The 19,542-nt window shown below is 46.0% G+C and overlaps 1 protein-coding gene across 8 annotated transcripts in view; it reads left to right on the top strand.

Moving 5' to 3' along the window:
* Positions 1-19,542, top strand: part of C2CD5 (C2 calcium dependent domain containing 5) — a 1,003,795-nt gene that overhangs the window by 777,853 nt on the left and 206,400 nt on the right. For all 8 annotated transcript variants that reach the window (XM_078674090.1, XM_078674088.1, XM_078674089.1 and 5 more), the window contains one exon: positions 9,036-9,122. In XM_078674090.1, the coding sequence (XP_078530216.1) occupies positions 9,036-9,122 (87 nt within the window). The remainder of the gene's footprint in view (positions 1-9,035; positions 9,123-19,542) is intronic.

Here is a 19,542-nt window from a genome sequence, read left to right as displayed (position 1 = left end):
GGCATCTCTGGCCACAGGTCAGCCCCTGGTAAATGGTACCACAGGTACCCAGGGCATTGTTACCAGATAAGGCCTCTAAGGGCTGCAGCACTTTTTGTGCCACCCTTAGAGGTCTTGTACCCTGACACTCACACACTGCCTTTAAACGCTGTGTGTATTTGTGCAGAACAAAGTGAAGAGTCGACATGGCACACATCCCTGTGTGCCACGCCTACAGACCACTGCCCTGGCATAGATCAGTCACCCCTCTAGGTGGGTGCACTTTACCAGTGGTGAGGGTACAGGTGCATGAGCCCTGTACCCCTCCAGTGTCTAAGCCCATTCTTAGACATTGTAAGTGCAGTGCTGCCATTAAGAGTATATGGTGCTGGGAGTTTGTCAGTATGAACTCCACAGGACCATAATGGCTAGACTGAAAACTGAGAAGTTTGGTATCAGACTTCTCAGCACATTAAACCCAGACTGATGCCAATGTGGGATTTAATGAAAAATGCACACAGAAGGCTTCTTAGAGATGCCCCCTTAAAACTAAACCACCACTAGTATCCAGGTTGAGTGGCTGCTTTCAGCTGCCACCACCAGATATGTTTCTGCACCCCTGGGTCGATAGCCTCCTGCTCTCTGGGACCTCAAACAATGCACATCCTGGGATGAGGTGCCAAGCCTCCTCCCCCACGATGGGCAGGGTTCACGAAGGGGAAGCTTAAAAGCTTGTCGACTTTGTGAGCTTCCCCAGGACAAGTGCTGCTTTCAGCAACTGGTCCCCACTGGTTCTGACCCCCACTTTGGGTGGGAGAACCAGCGGCAAAAACCAAGGAGTAAGAGAGATGTGCCCACCTCTGCCAACTCCACCCCTCAGGTGGGGCAGGTGAGGTGAAGCACAACTCTAAGTCAATGCCATCTTGAAGATGGGGGGACTCAGCCAACCAGAGACAGGCACATGCCCCCTCCCACTGAGGGTGGCATAATATGGGGTGTACCCACCCTAGGGAAGGGACCCATTGGTCCCTGTCTTTTACCTACCTGTAACACCCCTGAATCTAGTATTTAGGAGCACCCCTGAACCTTGCTTCTTCAGATCCAGACAAACAAGAAGAAAAGAAGAAGGACTGAACAGCTGTGCAGCAACTAACAAGAGGAAGACGCCCACTGACTTGGCCCCTGCCCTACCGGCTTGTCTCCCCCTCAAACCTGCTCCTGCGAAATCGCGATGTGTCCTGCAGCCAGCATCCTCAAAAACCCTGGAGGATTTGCCTGCCTTCACTTCCAAAGACTTCTTCTCCCGTGAACATCGGATTTGTTCATCTGCAACTTCTGGCAGCAGCTGGAAACCGCAAATCCGCCCCACTCTGCACCCGCCGTCCACGGCCCAAGCTCGAGTGGGCAAACACCACGAGGAGGTCACCCAGGCGATCCTGAACCGAGATCCGGCAACCCGTGACCTGCCTCAAGCCTCCAGCCAACGCTTGCAGTCTAAATCCAGAAGGGCCCCCTAACTGTGACCAGGAGCTGGTAAGAAGATCCGACCCAAAGGCACCCCTGCACCCGACACCCCATGGCCTTGTGTGCCCAAACCAACTGTGCCTAACCAACCCCTAACTTCCCAACTTACCTCTCGAAGTGGTGGTCGCACCCAGAAGTCCTTCTTCTCCCTGCCTGCAGTGCTTTTTGCAAACCGGATGTTCTCCTTTGGAAACAACAGGGCATCCAACGTCAAAACAGTACCCTGCACCCAGCCGCCCTAGTGCCGCTGAGGGTGTAACAAGAGTGCATCAGTGCATCACTGACCCTGGGGGACCCCTGAGTCTACCCCCAGAACCACAACTCACACTACCGAATACTTACCTAAAAACTGATAACCATATATTGTCCACCATAGGATAACATTTACACTTTTTCCTGGAGAGGTTTCTAAGTGTGGAGTTTTGAAACCTAAAGAAATTCTTTAAAATTGTACAATTCGGCAAAAACGCTTATACTCACCTGTTCACAGGAAATATCCCAGTGCTGCATCCAAGCATACAGCACTGAGTAAGAAAAGTAATCCAAAAGTAACTTCCCTGCTATTTTACTGAAATTCTCATTCAAGTGTATGTACTGTATTTACAAGTGATTGCATTTCTCTGAAATAATACTGAAAGTCAAACCATAGTACATTTACAATTGAACTGTAATCAGCATTTACTACTGTAAAGTATTTATTGCTTACCTGTGCCAGGCTTGCTTGGTTCTAGAAATAAAATAACTAAAAGAATATTTTTATACAAAAACAATTGGTCTGAAGTTCAGTCTTTGAGTGTGTGAAATCATTTGCTGACTGAATGTGTACAACAAATGCTTAACACTATCCTCTGATACTGCCTTACTGCTCGACCACACTACCACAAATAGAGAGTAAGGTTCTATCGAAAATGTTACCTCTGCCTACCTTTGGGGTTCCACTGGACTCTGTGCACACTATGCCTCACTTTGGTATAATATATACAGAGCCAGCTTCCTACAACAGCCCTACGACACTATGCCTGGCTGAGATCCACTAGCTTCTTGGGTGATGTCCAATCAACTCTTTTGAACATGCCCTTTGATGGCCGTCGTTTGTTTGGCGACAAAGCAGACAACACTCTTGAGCGCTTGAAGGATTCTGGGACTATGACCAGATCCTTGGACCTCACTACCACCTCTCACCCTGTGCAGTCTGCTTTTCGCCCCTTTTGTGGCTACAGCAGGAGTACTCTACCACTTTCCTCCCAGATCCACAAGCCTGCGCAAACTGTTCCACCCCTGCATGGCTGGAGATGTGGGACCCAGCTTCGTGGGTCAGGCTGCCCCGCGGACAGGCCACTCCACCAGCGCCCCCTCTGCAGCAGCTTCCAAACCCTCCTAGTCTGTCCTTTCAGGGCCACCAGTTGCCAGTGGGCGGCAGGATCCACCTTCACCTCCCCCACTGGCAAACCTTCAAATCAGACAGGTGGGTTTTGCAGATAGTCCGAAGGGGCTAATCCTTCCCCTTGGAGACTACCCCTCCATCCATGCCACACCAATTCCATCGCATGTCGGAGGATCTCTTGGCCCTTCTCCATCAGGAAGTTACAGCTCTCTTGGCCAAGGGGCTATCAAGCGCGTTCCTGTCCCAGAAGTAGGTTGTGGCTGCTATTCCAACTACTTGTCAGGATCGTCAACCGCTTCCTCCGGAAGAAGAAGTTCAAATTGTTAACGTTGGCTCATGTCTTGTCTACCCTGGAGTCTGGATGGTAGCGTTGGACTTGCAGGACGCCTATTTACACATCCTTGTCCTGCCGACCAACAGGCATTACTTATTAATCACAGTAGGCCACGAACACTTTCAGTTTACCATGCTCCACTTTGGCCTTACCAGCGCCCCTTGGGTGTTAACGAATGTGATGGCGGTGGTCGCAGCTCATCTGCGCAGATCAGGGGTTCCAGTCTTCCCCTATCTCGACGACTGGCTGTTGAAGGCTGGCTCGCCCCAGTCTGTTGTTGCCCACCTCCAGACCACAGCTGACCTTCATTCGCTGGGGTTCACAGGAAACATGCAAACGTCGCACCTGAACCTTTCTCAGAAGGTCATTTTCATCGAAGCGGTTCTGGACACAGCGCTGTTTCGGCCTATCCTCCCAAGCAACGAATCTGGGATATTCGGGCTATGACTATCCCGGGTTTCGGTCAGAATGACCCTGAGGCTGCTGGGCCTCATGGCCTCCTGCATCCTGCAGGTGGATCATGCCAGGTGGAACATGCGGGTTCTTCTGCAGTGGGACCTGAAGTTCCTGTGGGTCAGCATCAGGGGATTCTTTCCGATTGGGTCCTGATCTCGAAGGGCACTGCCAATCAATTGCAGTGGTGGCTAACAAACCAGAATTGGGTCACCAGCAGATCCCTCTCCCTTCCCCAACCAGAGTTCACAGTGGTGACAGACGCATCTCTTCTAAGGTGGGGCGGCCACATGAGAGAGGCAGAGATCAAAGACCTCTGGTCTCCGGTGGAGTCCAGGCTCCACATCATCCTTCTGGAGCTCCGGGCGATTCATCTTGCACTAAAGGCATTCTTTGCCTCTGCCCGGGGAGGAGTAGTGCAGGTGTTCACGGACAACACCACCGCCATGTGATACTGGAGCAAACAGGGCTGGTGGGGTCGTGGACTCTGTCAAGAGGCTTTCCGCCTTTGGACATGGCTGGAACATCAGGGCATATCTCTGGTGGTTCAACACCTGGCAGTTTCCCCGAATGCCAGGGCGGATGAACTCAGCCACAGGTGCATGATGGATCACGAATGGCATCTCCACTTGGAGGTGGTGCATGGTCTCTTTCAGCAGTGGGGAGTGCCTTGGTTAGATCTATTTGCCACCGAAAAGAATGCGCAATGTCAGCAGTTCTGCACATTTGAATTTCCAAGGTGGCACTCGCTCGGCAATGCTTTTCGTCGCGAGTGGAGTTGTGGTCTTCTATACGGCTTTCCGCCTATACCACTTCTGCCCAGAGTGCCGAAGAAGATCAAGCGCGACCGGGCCCAAGTCATCCTTGTGGCTCTGGATTGGGCACGAAGAGTCTGGTATCTCGAGCTCTTACACATGGCCATCGAACCTCCGATCAGACTGCCTTTTTGGCAAGATCTTCTGTCGCAGCAGCAGGGGACGGTCCTCCATCCAAACCTATCCAGCCTCCACCTCCTGCGTGGAGATTGAGCGGCGACAGTTGACAACTTTCAACCTTCCTCCTGAAGTCTGTAATGTTGTCATGGCCGCCATGCTTCTCACCACCAAAAAAGTATATGTGGCATGGTGCACAGCAAAGACTGTGGATCCCCTTTTTGCCTCTCATTTAGAGGTTCTCCTCTTCATTCTTTCCTTGGCCCAGCAGGGCTCTGCTCTAGTCACTCTCAAGGGCTATCTTTCGGCCATTTCGGCATTTCTTCGGCTACCTGATCAGCCTTCTCTTTTCAAGTCCCCTATTGTAAATATATTTCTTGAGGGCATTATTCATCTCTTTCCTCCTATTCCTTTCGTAATGCCCCAGTGGGACTTGAATCTGGTTCTAACGTACCTTATATGTGCTCCTTTCGAGCCATTACTTAATTGTCCTTTCTGACTCCTGACTTTCCAGACAGCTTTTCTAGTTGTCATCACCTCTGCTCACAGGGTTAGTGAGCTTCAGGTTCTTTCTTTCCTTGCTATTTATCCGGACAAGGTTGTCCTTCGAACTCGACCTTCTTTTCTTCCCAAAGGGGTTACCTCTTTCCACATAGGGATGACCATCACTTTGCTCAAATTCTTCCCGCATCCTTCTAAAGAGGAGGTGAGGCTCCACCGACTGGATCCAAAGCGTGCGCTCTCATTCTATCTGGATCGCACAAAATAATTCTGGGTGAATGATCAGCACTTTGTTGGCTATGGGGGTGCCAAGAAAGGTCAGGCCTTGCAGAAGCGGACCATCTCTCGATGGGTCGTTCTTTGCATCAAAATTTGTTATTCCTTAGCGAGGAAGGAACCTCCAGTAGGGTTGCATGCCCATTCCACCAGGGCAACAGCAGCCACTACTGCTTTGGGACGTGGAGTCCTCCTTCATGACATCTGCCAGGCAGCCATGTGGGCTTCATTGCACATGTTCAACAAACATTTTTGCCTGGATAGCCATGTCCGGAGACACTGCTTCTTTGGATGTTCAGTTCTCCAGCCCTTTCTGTTGTGACCTTAGTTGGCTAACCCACCCCCGGGGTTGGTGTTGCTGGGCTATCTATTCGAAGGTAAGAAATTCATAACTAATGGTCTCTTTCAGATGAACAAGTTACTTATCTCCGGTAACGATATATCTGTAAAAGACATAAATTAGGTATTAATTCCTTACCGCCCCACCCATACTCCCCGTTCTGCAAACTGACTTTTAGGGTAAGGGACTACCTTTTAGTTTTGTGCACCAGTGATCAGTGCCTTGCATGGCTTTGCTCTTCTGGTGTGAAATGTCCTGTAAAGAACTGACATCAGCCTGCGAGGGCGGCGGCTAAGTAGATACTGCAACGTCATCCCGGCGATCACGACGCCGACGATGAACGCAGTCGACTGACGCCACCTACCGACGCGAAGTAGTTCTGCTACGAAAAAATGTCTCCGGATCCAGTCCGATGCCTGGGGGTAATTCTAAGGTAAGGAATCCATAACCAATATATGTCTCTTACAGAATTTGAGGAACTGTAAATATTATCACCTGCGCAGTGATTGTGCCGAGGGTGGGGCCCTCCATTTAGAATAGGTACTAGTGCAGCAGCCCAGAAATCCAGCTTTTATGAGGAACTCAACTGACAGTGAAGTTCATTAGTGTGGTTGCCAAATGTCGGTAAGGGCAGAGGCTATCTTGGATGGGATTAAACATAGTATAGCTAATGTCAAGAAAGATGTTTCCATTAAATATAAATGAGTCCACTAGCACCCATCACCTCTGTTCTCGCTGCCTTCTCTTTCGAGGGGCCTGATGTACATAGGGAATGGTTTGCGATTGCCAAATAGCGAATTTTTGCGATTCGCTGTTTGATAAACATAAACACCTTTGGGTCTCAAATAGACCTACCTCGTTAATATTCATGAGGTAGGTATCGATTTGCGACCCATTGGGAATCGAAAAATCACAGGGAAGGTGGCCTGCTAGGGACAGCAGACCACCGTGTCTGTGATTCCTTTTCAATAAAGCAATTTTTTCTTTTTTTTAAATCCATCCCATTTTCCTTGAATTAAAATGAGATGCGTTTCAAAAAGAAAATGGGTTTACTGCCTACTCTTAAAAAATGTTTTTACAAATATTCGCAAAGGGGAAGGGGTCCCTGGGGAAGTTACCACTTACTGTAATACTTCAGTCGCAAAATATTCAAACATACCATTGCGACGTGTGGACTTCAAAAAACCTTTGTGAATCTGACCCCAGATGCCTTAATCCCCAAGCAGCCTTTTATGAGCCTACAAATGTCTTTTGGAATAGGCCACTTCACGCGACTGGTGGGAAATGTAGCGCCTAAAGATGTCAGTCCTACACAGCGTAAGGCCAGCATTCCAAATATAAACTATCCTTGCTAGCATGTTTTGTTACTCTTGGCTAAGTCTATTGCCAGTTGAGAAATACAAAGCAGGAACAAGGAAAATGAAAGAACTGCAAACATTGCAAGCTGGGCAGTGACCTCATCTCGGATAATTTCCATACCTTTTGAGGGGGCTGTAAACACAGCTACTGAGAGGACCAGTACCTACAAAGGAATAACTGAAAGTGAAGGGCTTAATGCAGCTACCAAACGTGGGTAAGTGCAGAGACCATACTGGAAGGTATTATATGGCTTATACTTAATGGAAGGCATGGTCAAAAGAGCCTACGCCCGAAAATGTTTCTTATGAAATCTAAATGAATCTTCCACCATCCATTACAACCTCAACTCTCTGCTACCCTTTCCTAGCCATCTTATTCCCCAAGAAGCCTTTTATGGGACTAGGCTTGGAAATGTCTTTTACTACGTTTCACTTTACACTAGCCTCATCATGTGGCTAGTGGAAATATTGTCCTTAAAGAGCTTGGCGTACTGAGCACAAGGCTATTGTCCTAAGTGTAAACTACTCTTCCTGGCATTCCTTGTGTCTCTTGGCTAAATCAGTTGTTATTGTAAACTCACCCGCTACCGTAACAAGCATTTGCAATGCAATAGGTCTCGAATTAATTAAGTTTGAGCTATTGGCATTGCTAAATATTGCAACACCAATTGCAACAAAAGTCTATTAATTGTAGGCCAAAAATATGTGTATTTATTTTTGTAGCAATGGTGGCATGCTGCGCTTTAGATGAATATGTTTAAAAGTAAAGTGCGCCATACTGCGATTGCTACAATAATTAATTGTGGATGCATTAACAATTGACGCGTGCACTGATGGCTGGTGGTGTGTGTGCCTGTAGAAATTGTGCGCTGGTGGTGTGTGTGCCTGGTGGAAGTGTGCACTGCCAGCTGGTGGTGTGTGTGCCTGGTAGAAGCATGCACTGATGGCTGGTGGTTTGTGTGCCTGGTGAAAGCATGCAGTGACGGCTGGTGGTGTGTGTGTGCCTGGTGAAAGCCTGCACTGACGGCTGGTGGTGTGTGTGCCTGGTGAAAGCGTGCACTGACGTTTGGTGGTGTGTGTGCCTGGTGGAAGCGTGCACTGGCGGCTGGTGGTGTGTGTGCCTGGTAAAAGCGTGCGCTGACGGCTGGTGGTGTGTGTGTACCTGGTGAAAGCGTGCACTGACGGCTGGCGGTGTGTGTGTGTGCCTGGTGAAAGCGTGCACTGACGGCTGGCGGTGTGTGTGTGCCTGGTGAAAGCGTAGGAGGGTTCTTATATTGATTCTATCAAACCGGGTTCTATAGTTTGCGTATGCGCTGGATCAGGCCGAGACCTAAAAATGATGATGGTGATTTAAGCTTTTAGAACAGCTTCTCACTGCTGCTACCACCGTGATCAGTCATATCAGTGTGTGTGTGTGTGTGTGTGTGTGTACACAAAGCAAACACCATCACTACTAACACTTTTTGAGTGTTTAGGATGGGATAGTGAGGTTCTACGTCTTCACACCTATCACTAAAATAGGAACTATAGGATTAGTAAAGAAACAATGTAATGAGAAATTGTAACCATGCTCTAAATGCCGTGGGCTTCATGGAGAGCCCATCTAAGCAGTTATGGTAAATCTTAAAAAAACACATGAGAGCCAAGGACTAAAATGGGCTGGCACAGAACTGACTCTCTTACTTCTTGCAGGCGTAGTGTGTTTAAAATATTTGTAATATGAGATCTCAAACATACAGCTAATGCTGCTTGTGGGTGTGACCTAAAAAGGGATCTGGACTCTGCTAGAAGAACATCTTAATTTCTGAAGAAAAGGGGGGAGGGGTATAGGACATGTGGCGCTAGAGTCACCACTTCATTACCTCTACAGTAATGTTTATGGAAATGTTATCTGTATCTGTAGCTATTTGCACTGTGCCTGCAGAATTAACAACCTTTCTGTGTGTTTTTCAAGGTTCTGCAGAAAATGAAGAACAACTACAGTTTCCAATGGAACTTTTTTCTGATACACCTTCGTCTGTTCCTTTCTCACCTTCAAAAGGTTTGTCTTTGGGTATTTAATGTCCTAATGTATTTCGATAAACACGTATTGTTTTCGGTTGTATTTTTACCCAGCTTGTGTAGCCCAGATGTGGCCTTGATTGCATTAATTACGTGTAACATTCCATACCAGCGTGGCTCTATTTCCCATGATAGACTAATGATAAAAATAATTTTGATATCGACTCTTTTATTAGTCCCCTTCCTATTTCCATCCGGTCGGAGCCTTGAAAGTTATAAGAGGAACGGAAAATGTTTTTCTGAGCTGTTGCAATCAATAGGCGTATGGATCACTCCGATGTAATAGTCTTATCCCCAAGAGCCTTCTCGGCTTCTAATATTCGGAGTGTATTTTCCGGCATTTAAGTGTCACCCATTATATTTGTTGGGCTACCTTTTGCCTTTGTATCAACTTTTTTCCCTTCGTGTTTGGCATTGCTTTTGCTTTGTTCTGCACCACTTTTTGTTTCCCATAAAGATCATTTAAAAACAATCATAACTTTTTCTTTAGGTAACCTGTCCTTTGCTTGAAATCAGATCAATCATGTTGGCTTTCATTGAACATCTGTAAGGCTCCAGTCCTTCTAGCCCTGTATTAGGCCTCCGCTCACTTCTTGCCTGCTGAACATCAAGGTTACCACCGAGTTCCCCGAGACAAATTCCTAACAGAGGAGAGATTAAGGACAACCCCCCCAGGAGAGCTTAAGATTTGTCTTCAAATCATAGAAACCATCTGTGGGAAAGAGAGACTGCACACTGGGGTTGTGTCGCCTATGAGTTTGACTGTGTAAAAAGAATGCACAGTGCCGCCTGGACATATATTCTCATAGTCCATCTCCTGGCCCATATTGAAGGATCTCCTAGTAATTTCAATTTTTCCAGATGGTATTCGGTGGGAGTTTCGTTTATTGGGATCAGCAGCGATACCTCTAGGAAAGGTAATTTCTACAACTAATGAGGTATCTTTAAAATTCCACCCATTCCTCTGAGCAGCCCCCTTTTGGGTCTTGTTGCCTTCTTAATACTTCTTTTTTAATATGGCTGAGCAGGGTGGGTCTCGTTTAATCCCGATCTGGTCATGTTCTGTTTTGCCCTGTTCCACAAAACCCCTTCCAATCATTCGACTCAAGCATGCACCAGAAACCCCGGGAGGCAGGTGGGAGGAAAGGGTTTAGGTGGATGCCTTTTGTGAGGCATTGCTCTTCTCTGAGAGTTAACTGTACCCCACCACACCCCCTCTCTCAAGCACATCTCATATGAGACAGGATGGAAGTATGCCATGAAACATGGATGCCCAAGACTTATTTAGTCCTGTCATTGTGGGACATGGGACTGACCCTTTCCTCAGCTATCTCTGTCAGGCATATGTCCCTAGAGTTTTGTTCACCCATGTTGATCAAACTCAACGAGCCTTTCTCTCCTCTGACCAGGCTTTTAGGAAGTCGGAGATCTCACAGAAGAGCTTACAAAAACTTCATGAATACGAGACACTGGTTTGTTGACTCAAGCTCTCTTTTCGGGGTTTGTACTCACAAGCTTTAGTTTGTCAGAGCAGTTACACGATTGAGATGGAATCCTCTCCATCACGATTTCCCGGTTCTAGCCTTATCAAATGGGCTTGTGTTGCCACACCCTGAATCTTCATAACTCATACCTATGTTTATTGCCCTTTGTTATTAGAACTTTTACAACTTCTTGTATCGTAGGTGCCAGTTTCCAGCCCCCTCCCCGTGCCTGAATGGTGTCAACTATTTAGTAGAGGACTCAGTTTCTCTTGCCTCTGCGTTCATGTGTAGTCTGCCATTTTTTGGGCAATTATTAGTTACTCTAGGACTTCATAGACCCAAAGGCATACATTCTTCCATTTGGATGTAACTGCCGTCTCCTTCTCTAAAAGTAGTAACCCTCACAGGTTTTGCCATAAAGGGAGCAGACACTTCCTGTCCCTAGATACATTTGCACACCATTGGACTGCTTAATGCAGCATTTATCAGCCATCCGTGTGGTGAACAGCTTGAAGTCTCTGAAAGGCCGATTATATACCCATTAGCTCACGAGTAAAAGTAAAGATTTCAGACAAACATAGTGCGCTATTACTGGCAACACGCTTGTCATGGAATCACAAGCCTTTCCAGTTAGCAGAAGCATCTGGTACCTTGTTTTGCAGCTTTTTACAATAGGAGGATGTAGTTAATCTTTCTATCGTTCTAGGTTGTGGGGCGGGGGTGCATGATGAACGCCCAGGTTAACTACATCAGTGCCTACTTTAGGAGCTCACCCAACATGAGATTTACCAGCGTCATGATGCACAGAATGATTTAATTGGATGCCGTGGCTTTCTAGGTGTTACTATTTATGCCTCAGGGCACGGAGAGCCTTCATTGGTTGTCAGTAATAGGCAGGATTAGATTTAAGGTTCTTTGCACTATTTTGAAATGCAGACTTGGGCTGGCCTCTCATACATTCACGGTAAATATCGACCTGTCTAACAGGAATGGCTTTAGGGTTCTTGCACAACTTTCTAATGCCTCCGATGCGTTCAGATGTTCTCTTTAGGGTGCCCGAGAGCTGCGCTATGGGCATTCATTCCTCCTTTACATTACAAAGATAACTTAAGACGTAGCTAAAAACCCATCTCGTCTTACTTTTCTTTCTGCAGGGTCACTGACAAACTGTCGACTGCACAATATTAATACGCGCTACAAACTAACTCATCTTTGAGCTGCATGCAGCTGCATGTTCTTTTCTATTAAATTACCTCACGATACACAAATCTTGTGGCAATAAAGTATAAATACACATTTGCGGAGTGAAAACAGTCGAGATAGTAAATACATAGGGCAAGAGGGAAAACCAAATAAAATAGTTGATGTTAAAGGAAAGCAGAATAGAAATTAGTATTTTTTCAAAAAGTGTGTTCTGTGGGTCTCCCTAGTAAAATAAAAAACAACATTAAAAAAATCTCTAAATAAGCACACACATATATACATTTATATCGAGATGCGCATACGCACACATACACAATTAAAGAAGGCAAAATGCTTCTCGATGGCATAACACTGCCATCTTCTGGCAAATTGGTTAAATACAAGCTAACCAATATTATTTTTAACAAGCCTTGGTGAAACCAATAGGTCTCTGCAGTGCCCAAGCTATGGACCTTGTCAATGTGAATGCCTTTTAGCCATGTTGTCTAGCAGCATATCTAGTGTTCAGCATGGCTGAAAAGTCGCTGAAACGCGAGGAATCACATTATGTTGAGCCAACGTCGAGTCTCTTCACCCCACATGTTTTGGTTATTGTCCTGCCCCTCCTAACACAACAAGCATTGGCATAGCCAATAGGTCTCACGTTTGGGACCTTATAAGTGTTTAACCAGGCAACAGTTGATGTTGTTGCAACAAGGATATTGTGCTGGATAACTAAACACTTATAAAGTCCCAAAGGCGAGACCTATTGGCTATGTCAATGCTTGTTATATTGAGTCAGTGTCCCTCGAAGCTGGGCGGGGCTGGCCAGCTCAGGGAGAGGAGTGGTTTACACTGCGTAACGGGTCATGACTACTTCGCCGGCCCGAGTGGCTTGCAAAGAAGTCATGCCCAGTTTAGCAAGGTTAACCACTCCTCTTCCTGATCTGGCCAGCCCCGCCCCGAGAGCCACTCGGGCAGGCCAAACAGTCCTGTGGGCTTTTCATCTTTCCTACCAGGCTTGCTTTACTCAGCCTGGTGAGGTTTTTGAACTGAAAGACACGAGGAGGCTGCGTTGGTCCCTCTCAGATACGCACAGAAACTCTCGAGCCCACGCCCAGGCCGGTGCGTTTGCAAAGCGTGACCTGCACTTTAGTCGGCAGCTTATTCCGTGGTCTGCCTCTCGTGTTAATGAAGCTATAGACGCATTTAATCAGTAACAAACAGTCTGTATTTTAGCGGATTACCAAGCACAGACGGTCCGCTTTTTATAATTAGCAACAGGCCCATTTCTAAGCATACTCTCCGTTGCCCGTAAAGCCACATACATCAGCTACCAAGAGCTGCGTGTCAGTACACTATCAAGGTTCACAGTTTATTGTACAGAGCTTAGAACACTTTCATCAATAAGTATATCCTTTTTTGCCCACGTAACTTCAGCATATCAGTGTGACACAATCAGCAAAGATCACGGACATCTCCTGGGCTAACAGCAATCGCTGTTGGAGAATATCAACCCCTTTTGTTTTGATCAATAGAATGGTGGCTGCCCCGAACGATACATAGGACTGCTCATTTAAGATTGTTGATGGTACTTTCCTGATGAAGACACCAGTTGTGTTGAAACGCGTTGAAGAAGAAACCATCGCTTTTTAATTAAGCACCATAAGATCCAATGTTTTTAATACTTTAAGTGTACCATATATATATTTTTTGTGATTATGTTTATGATGTTTTTTTAACTTGTATGAATATAATTAAAACTTAGGAAATTTTTTATCCATATCTTTTTCTGTGACTTGCTTGTTTACATTGCACTGCAGTATATATTGCCTGGGAGTGTTATTTTGCATTAATTCACAGCCTGGTGAGGAACATACAAAGCCTCCCATTATCCGTTACAGTGCCGATCCACAGCGCTTAGACCAATCACAACGCTGCATTGCAGCATTGTAATTTGCTCTGGGGAGCCTGGGAGCCCAGGTGCTTTCTGTCGCCGGCTGAGACAGGAAGAAGAGGATGGAGGAAGGAGACGGCAGGTAGCCGGTTCAAGTAAATGTTTTTTTCCTTCTCCCCCACCCCTGCACTGCCCCCCCCCACTCCTGTCCAGTAGCAGCCGCTAGACCTTTGAACCCAGATTTCCTCTGGTTTCCGTCTGCCAGCCACACTTGTGTGCGAAGAACTAAAGATAAAGCATTGACCTTAGAGTCAACTAGTGCCTGAAGTGCACAGTCTGAAATCAGAAAACCTGGGATCCATCCCGACTTCCCCGCTTTACCAAACTGTGTGAACCTAGGAAAATAATTAATTTCATCGCGCATCCTTTTTCAGGTCTCGCCTGAGCCAGCGCATGCGCTGCTCTGGCGAGACATTTAGTAAGCGGGGTTTTGAAAGTGCTACCCCATGCTTTTGATGGCCTAGCGCTTGCTTTCAGGCGCACTCATGGGTGGATGATGGGAGCGTGGAGAGTATGGATGGACAGGAGCAAGGAGAGTATGGATGGACAGAAGAGTTGATTGATGGAGAGAAGAGTGGACAGATGCAGAGAAGAATGAATTGATTAAGAGAAGGATAGATGGACTGATTTTAAAGAAAGGAAGGAAAGATGGGTGATGTTTGTGCAGAATGATGAAGTTCTGAGGTATGGAATCAAAAGAAACAAAAAAGTTTGGAAAGGAGGAAGGCATGAGAAAGATGAATGGCTGGAAGAATGGATGGATTGGCTTTTGGATGTATGGTGAGATGGAAGGCAGCGTTAATGACTGAATGCGGAGATGGATGACAGATGGATGGATCGAGAGAAAGATTGGATGGATGATGGGAGTGTGGAGAGTATGGATGGACAGAAGAGTTGATTGATGGAGAGAAGAGTGGACAGATGCAGAGAATAATGAATTGATTAAGAGAAGGCTAGATGGACTGATTTTAAAGAAAGGAAGGAAAGATGGATGATGTTTGTATTGATGAATGGATGGATGGATGGAGAGAAGGAAGAACCGAAGGATGTTTATGTACTTATGGATAAAAGGAGAAAGAAAGAAAGGAAAAACATGCAACGAAGAATAGAGAGAATGAAGGTTGTATTAAAGGAGGGAGGGCTGGAATGAAAGATGAATGAAAGGTTGGAAAGGCCAGAAAGATGAGAACAGGAAGGAAAGTAATAATGACAAGAAAGACAAAGCAGGGTGGACTGAATAAAGATGGCATATTCCCTCAGGGGGAGCAATCCTCTGAATACCTCATCGCAAATAGTTTATTTTTATGGCTTCTTCCTGAAGGTCACACATAGGGGACATATGACTTGTCCTCTGAGTTCATTAATGGGATTGTCGTCAGGGCGTACGTGGGGGACAAGAATGTTTCTAAGAACGTGTTAAAAAAACAATCTCTTTTAATCAATGCGCATCAATGTAGTCTTTTCTTCTAATGTACTAATGTTACACTCTTTTGTGTTTAGGAAATATACTTTTTTGAAATTTGAAGAAGCTGTATCCCATTTTCTCACGTATTTGAGCATGATTTACATGCCAAATATTTTCAAGGCTCTGCTCGTACACAGGGTCTTAACTCGGCTGTCTCTGTTAATTTGGGGGCTTGCCCACCTCTAGTTTGGTAATGGATCCTGCTGAGATCCACTAAAGAACAGTTCTGAAGATGTCTCAAGGCCATTTCAAATGGCAGTTTGAAGCAGGGACCACAAGTTAACTTATAGGACAAGCCAGATGAACGTCGTCTCTAGTATGTTATGAATAGTGATCGCATTTCTTAGCAGCGGTGGGGCGCTACACGTGTCCTCCGGGGCTAATGCTAATGGCAATAAACGTTATATTTACCTTTACAAGACATCCAAATAATTTGAAAGGAGAATACATTATGTTTTTTAATTCACAAGCATAATACCACGTCTTCATTTGTGCACTGAACAACTAGTTATCAATTCTAGCATGAGCTGAGCTCTTTCACAATTGATACCCTCTGTATGGCATTCGGTGCTCCTTTGAAAATGCCCATACTTTCAGTGAAGCCCTATTTTCATTGTTTTTAGCAAATGCAACAATGCCATCCAGTGGCCAAGAGGAAGATTAAACTAGCTGAGAATTTCTGTTTTTGTTCTAGTGAGCCGAAATAACAGGGTCACTTTCTCTTATTAAGTTAAAGCGACGCGCACTCTTGTGGAGGTGGGACGAGCCTTTGAAACCTGACCGAAAACAGATGGCCCCTGCTGGCTCCCGAGAGCAAAACACTCTGGGAGTAAACATTTCATGAAAAGCTGGGGCATCCACATGCCTTTGGCCAATTGCGTGCTAAAGCCGCACGCAAAGGCCAATTGCGTGTGAGCACCACATTCACGAGCCTCAACAAAAGCTGAAGTGATTCCAAGAGGCTGATTTCCTAGAGCAGCACATGCGCTGCACTAGGCTCGACCTACAAAGGTGCTATGACATGGCCTGCACTGGCTGCATCATAGCACATTTTTCAGTGACTTGTACAGTAGTAAGATCGTGGGAGGTAAACGCTGATCAGTGCCTGAGATACCAGAGACAGCACACTATCAAGATGGCCGCCGTCTAAGCTACCAGTTAACAAACTGGGTGCTTTTCGCAGTCCTACATAGCGTCATGAGAATGCGCCTGAGAGAGGGGGGAGGCGCGGAGAACCAGTTTAACCACACCATGACGACAGTGTTGCCAGATTGGGCTATTTATCGCACAATTGGGCTTCATTTTGCCCAATCGTGCGAGAAAAAATCGTGCCGGGCGGGCTGCCGAAATTTGGGCTCGAATCCAACCTGTGTGCGGCGGTTTCAAGGATTTGTGCGGCGCCGCCGCGCTGCAGCCCATGGTTGCCCTCTCAATGCCCTGCCACACCCCTTTCCTAATTTTAGGTGTGTCTGCCCTGTGGTACGTGCCCACAAGTAACACCTCAAGGGCCAGGGCGGGAAGCTTTGTCCAATTAGGGTCCTGCAAGACCTGCAGTGACCTCTGACCTGCCCCCAATATTGTGCTGACCTGCCTTCGAGTTCATTTGACCCAATCCTGGGTTAGATCAGTTCGTCAATAGTGGGCGTGTCAGGTGCATTACCGCCCGCCCCGATACCTGTTGCCCTTTATCTTTTGGGGCTCCCGCTAGGTTCGCTCCTGCAGGTTGCAGGACTACGCCTTCCCCAGAAGCCAAGGCAATGTGACTGCCAGTCTGTGCCCAAGCCGTCCTCACCAGCTCAGCTCGTCCTCTTTTGTGGCCTGGGGTCTCTTATGGCAGGCCCATGGTTCCTCCGTGCCTGCGTATGCACTCGGAAGTAAGCACTGACTCATGGAGCTGAAAGGCGGGAAACGAATGGCTCATAGTCAGCTGGGGTATTTGCATGCATGGGCACCCCGGTGCTATTGTGAAATCCAATGGAGAAATTAAGCTTTTTCTAGGTTGTTGGAACCTGGCATTGGTTTTGTTTGATATGTGAATTATATTCAGTACGTGCGATTTGATTTTGAAGTGGGGGACGGTCCATCTACATCACATGCATCTGTTATCTTTTGAATTGTAGTTGCAGTAGTGTGTGCTTTATAAGCGGGAGACGTATGCACAAACCTACCCCCACCCCCCTCTTTGCATATAACTGTCATATTTAGAGTGTGCAAGTCCTGCAAAGAAGTTTCTTATGTTGGGGTTGTTGTTTTGAAAAAAGATTGCTGGCCCAGTTAAAGCTCCCGAACTTGTGCATACGCGCTCGTATTGTTACTATTTAGTATGAGAGTCCTGTTAAAAGGTACAACTGTGCCGTGAAGTGTCGATAAGATGCACGAATGTTTATGCATCTTATTCCTGGACTGACTTGCACCTTGCTGACAACCGTCCCTACCTGCAGTGGTGAATTCATAGACTAAATGTTATTGATATCCAACCTATAGGTCAATCACTCAAAGTGCATATAGTCATTTTGCTCTGCTTCTCTCACTGTCAATGATAAACTGGCTGCACAATCCGCCTTGGCTCGACTAGTAGGTAGACCGGTTGCAATACACTCGATAGAAATCCCATGTTTGTTGCACAATGTCTGTGTTTAAATGGTTGTCAGGGTTGTTAATGCGAGGTCCTTGGTATCTCTCCCCTCCACTTTACAAAACTGGACGTACTGGTAAGTTCATGGTGGCATAGATTGCAGGGATTCCAAATGGCACATTGGTGGGCCTCATAGAAATAATGCATTACTGGAGGAACTATTGTTACTGGCCCCGTTTAAAAATCTCATTTCTTGTTCACAATTGTAAACTGGCAGTACTGACTTTCAGGGTTCAAATAGTGGATAGATTGTCATTTTATCATCTTCCCTCACTGACAATCTAACCTGGGCTGCTCAAACTATTCACGCTGAAACGTCTGACGGAATGACGTGGACTGCAAAACAGTCAGTGTCAAATGATTGACCGAATACGATCAACTTCCTAGTAACACGTAGGACATTTTATTGAACAGGTCCTGAATATTATCTTAGTCGTCCCTTTTCAGCTCCAATTCCTTTTCATGACAGATTCGTCCTCGTTTTTGTTTTAACATGCTTTAAAAAATACAAGTGCTCCTGCTACTACAGTATGCTAGCCTGTCAAAATAGATCGGATGTAGATTTTATTTCTCAATTAATTTGCAGTTAAGCATTTTCAGGTTTTGCAAGGTCAACTGGAAGCATATAGCGGAATAAATATGCATTGTATTTGAATGTTCACAGAGTTTTGCAGACACACAGCTCCGTTGAAGCCTGTGAATCCATTGGCAAAGGATTTGTTGATTCCACAATCCTACAAACCAGCACATGCACTAGAACTGCACCCCAGAGAAATACACACATGGCAAACAAGACAGACACCGTCTGAAATTAAATCTAAGTAGAAAAAAACGATAACCGAAAGCATCTATACTAGGTGTCTTCCTCGTTACAAAAACAAAACTAAGTGTGAATCCTGTGGATAATGTATACCGCTATTCTTTCTTTAAAAAACATATTAGTACATTACAAAATCACAATGTCCTGGCAAGTTCTGCGTCTTTTTTTATTTGCTCTTTACTCTGTATTTGCTGCATGGGTCACCCTCACAAACCTGACCAAATTTAGTAAACTCTCAGTGACTACCAGCTTCCCTGATCTCAGCACAACCATCCTGTACTCCACCTTTTATCACACCTTTAGTATGCGTGGGATGGTAACACTCTTCGTTATACCTTGCACATTCTTCTACCAACTTACTTAAAAGATTAAAGGGAGAAAGAAGCAGAGGTTTATGAATCTTCTGGAAGTCCATAATCTGTAATTTAAGCCAATCACATTCTCCATCCCTCGCAATCCGGTTTCCGACCTGGTTTCTCCACTGAAACAACACTATTGGGAGTTACGGAGACCCTGCGCCACCACCTTGCCAGACCCTGAAGGATGCGGCTATTCTTGGCAGTGCCACTGCCAGACCTTGAAGGATGCTGCTAATCTTGGCAGTGCCACTGCCAGACCCTGAAGGATGCTGCTAATCTTGGCAGTGCCTGGCCACAGTAAGGACTGATTTTAAAATTGAGTAGCATTAAGGCAGGTGCCCAGTTAACGCCCTCCCACCATCTGTATATTGAATACAATGTATATTTGTCCTTAAAATTGTTTCTGATGATAATTTGCACATAATTTGGGCTGGTTTTTGGGCTGGAACTGGTCTGATTGGGCTTGTTTTGGGCTTCTATTTGAGCGGCTTTGGGCTT

The sequence above is a fragment of the Lissotriton helveticus genome, chromosome 1_1, assembly GCF_964261635.1.
Source record: "Lissotriton helveticus chromosome 1_1, aLisHel1.1, whole genome shotgun sequence".
In the NCBI taxonomy this organism is placed as follows: Eukaryota; Metazoa; Chordata; class Amphibia; order Caudata; family Salamandridae; genus Lissotriton; species Lissotriton helveticus.
This window is presented reverse-complemented; position numbering and strand designations above follow the sequence as displayed.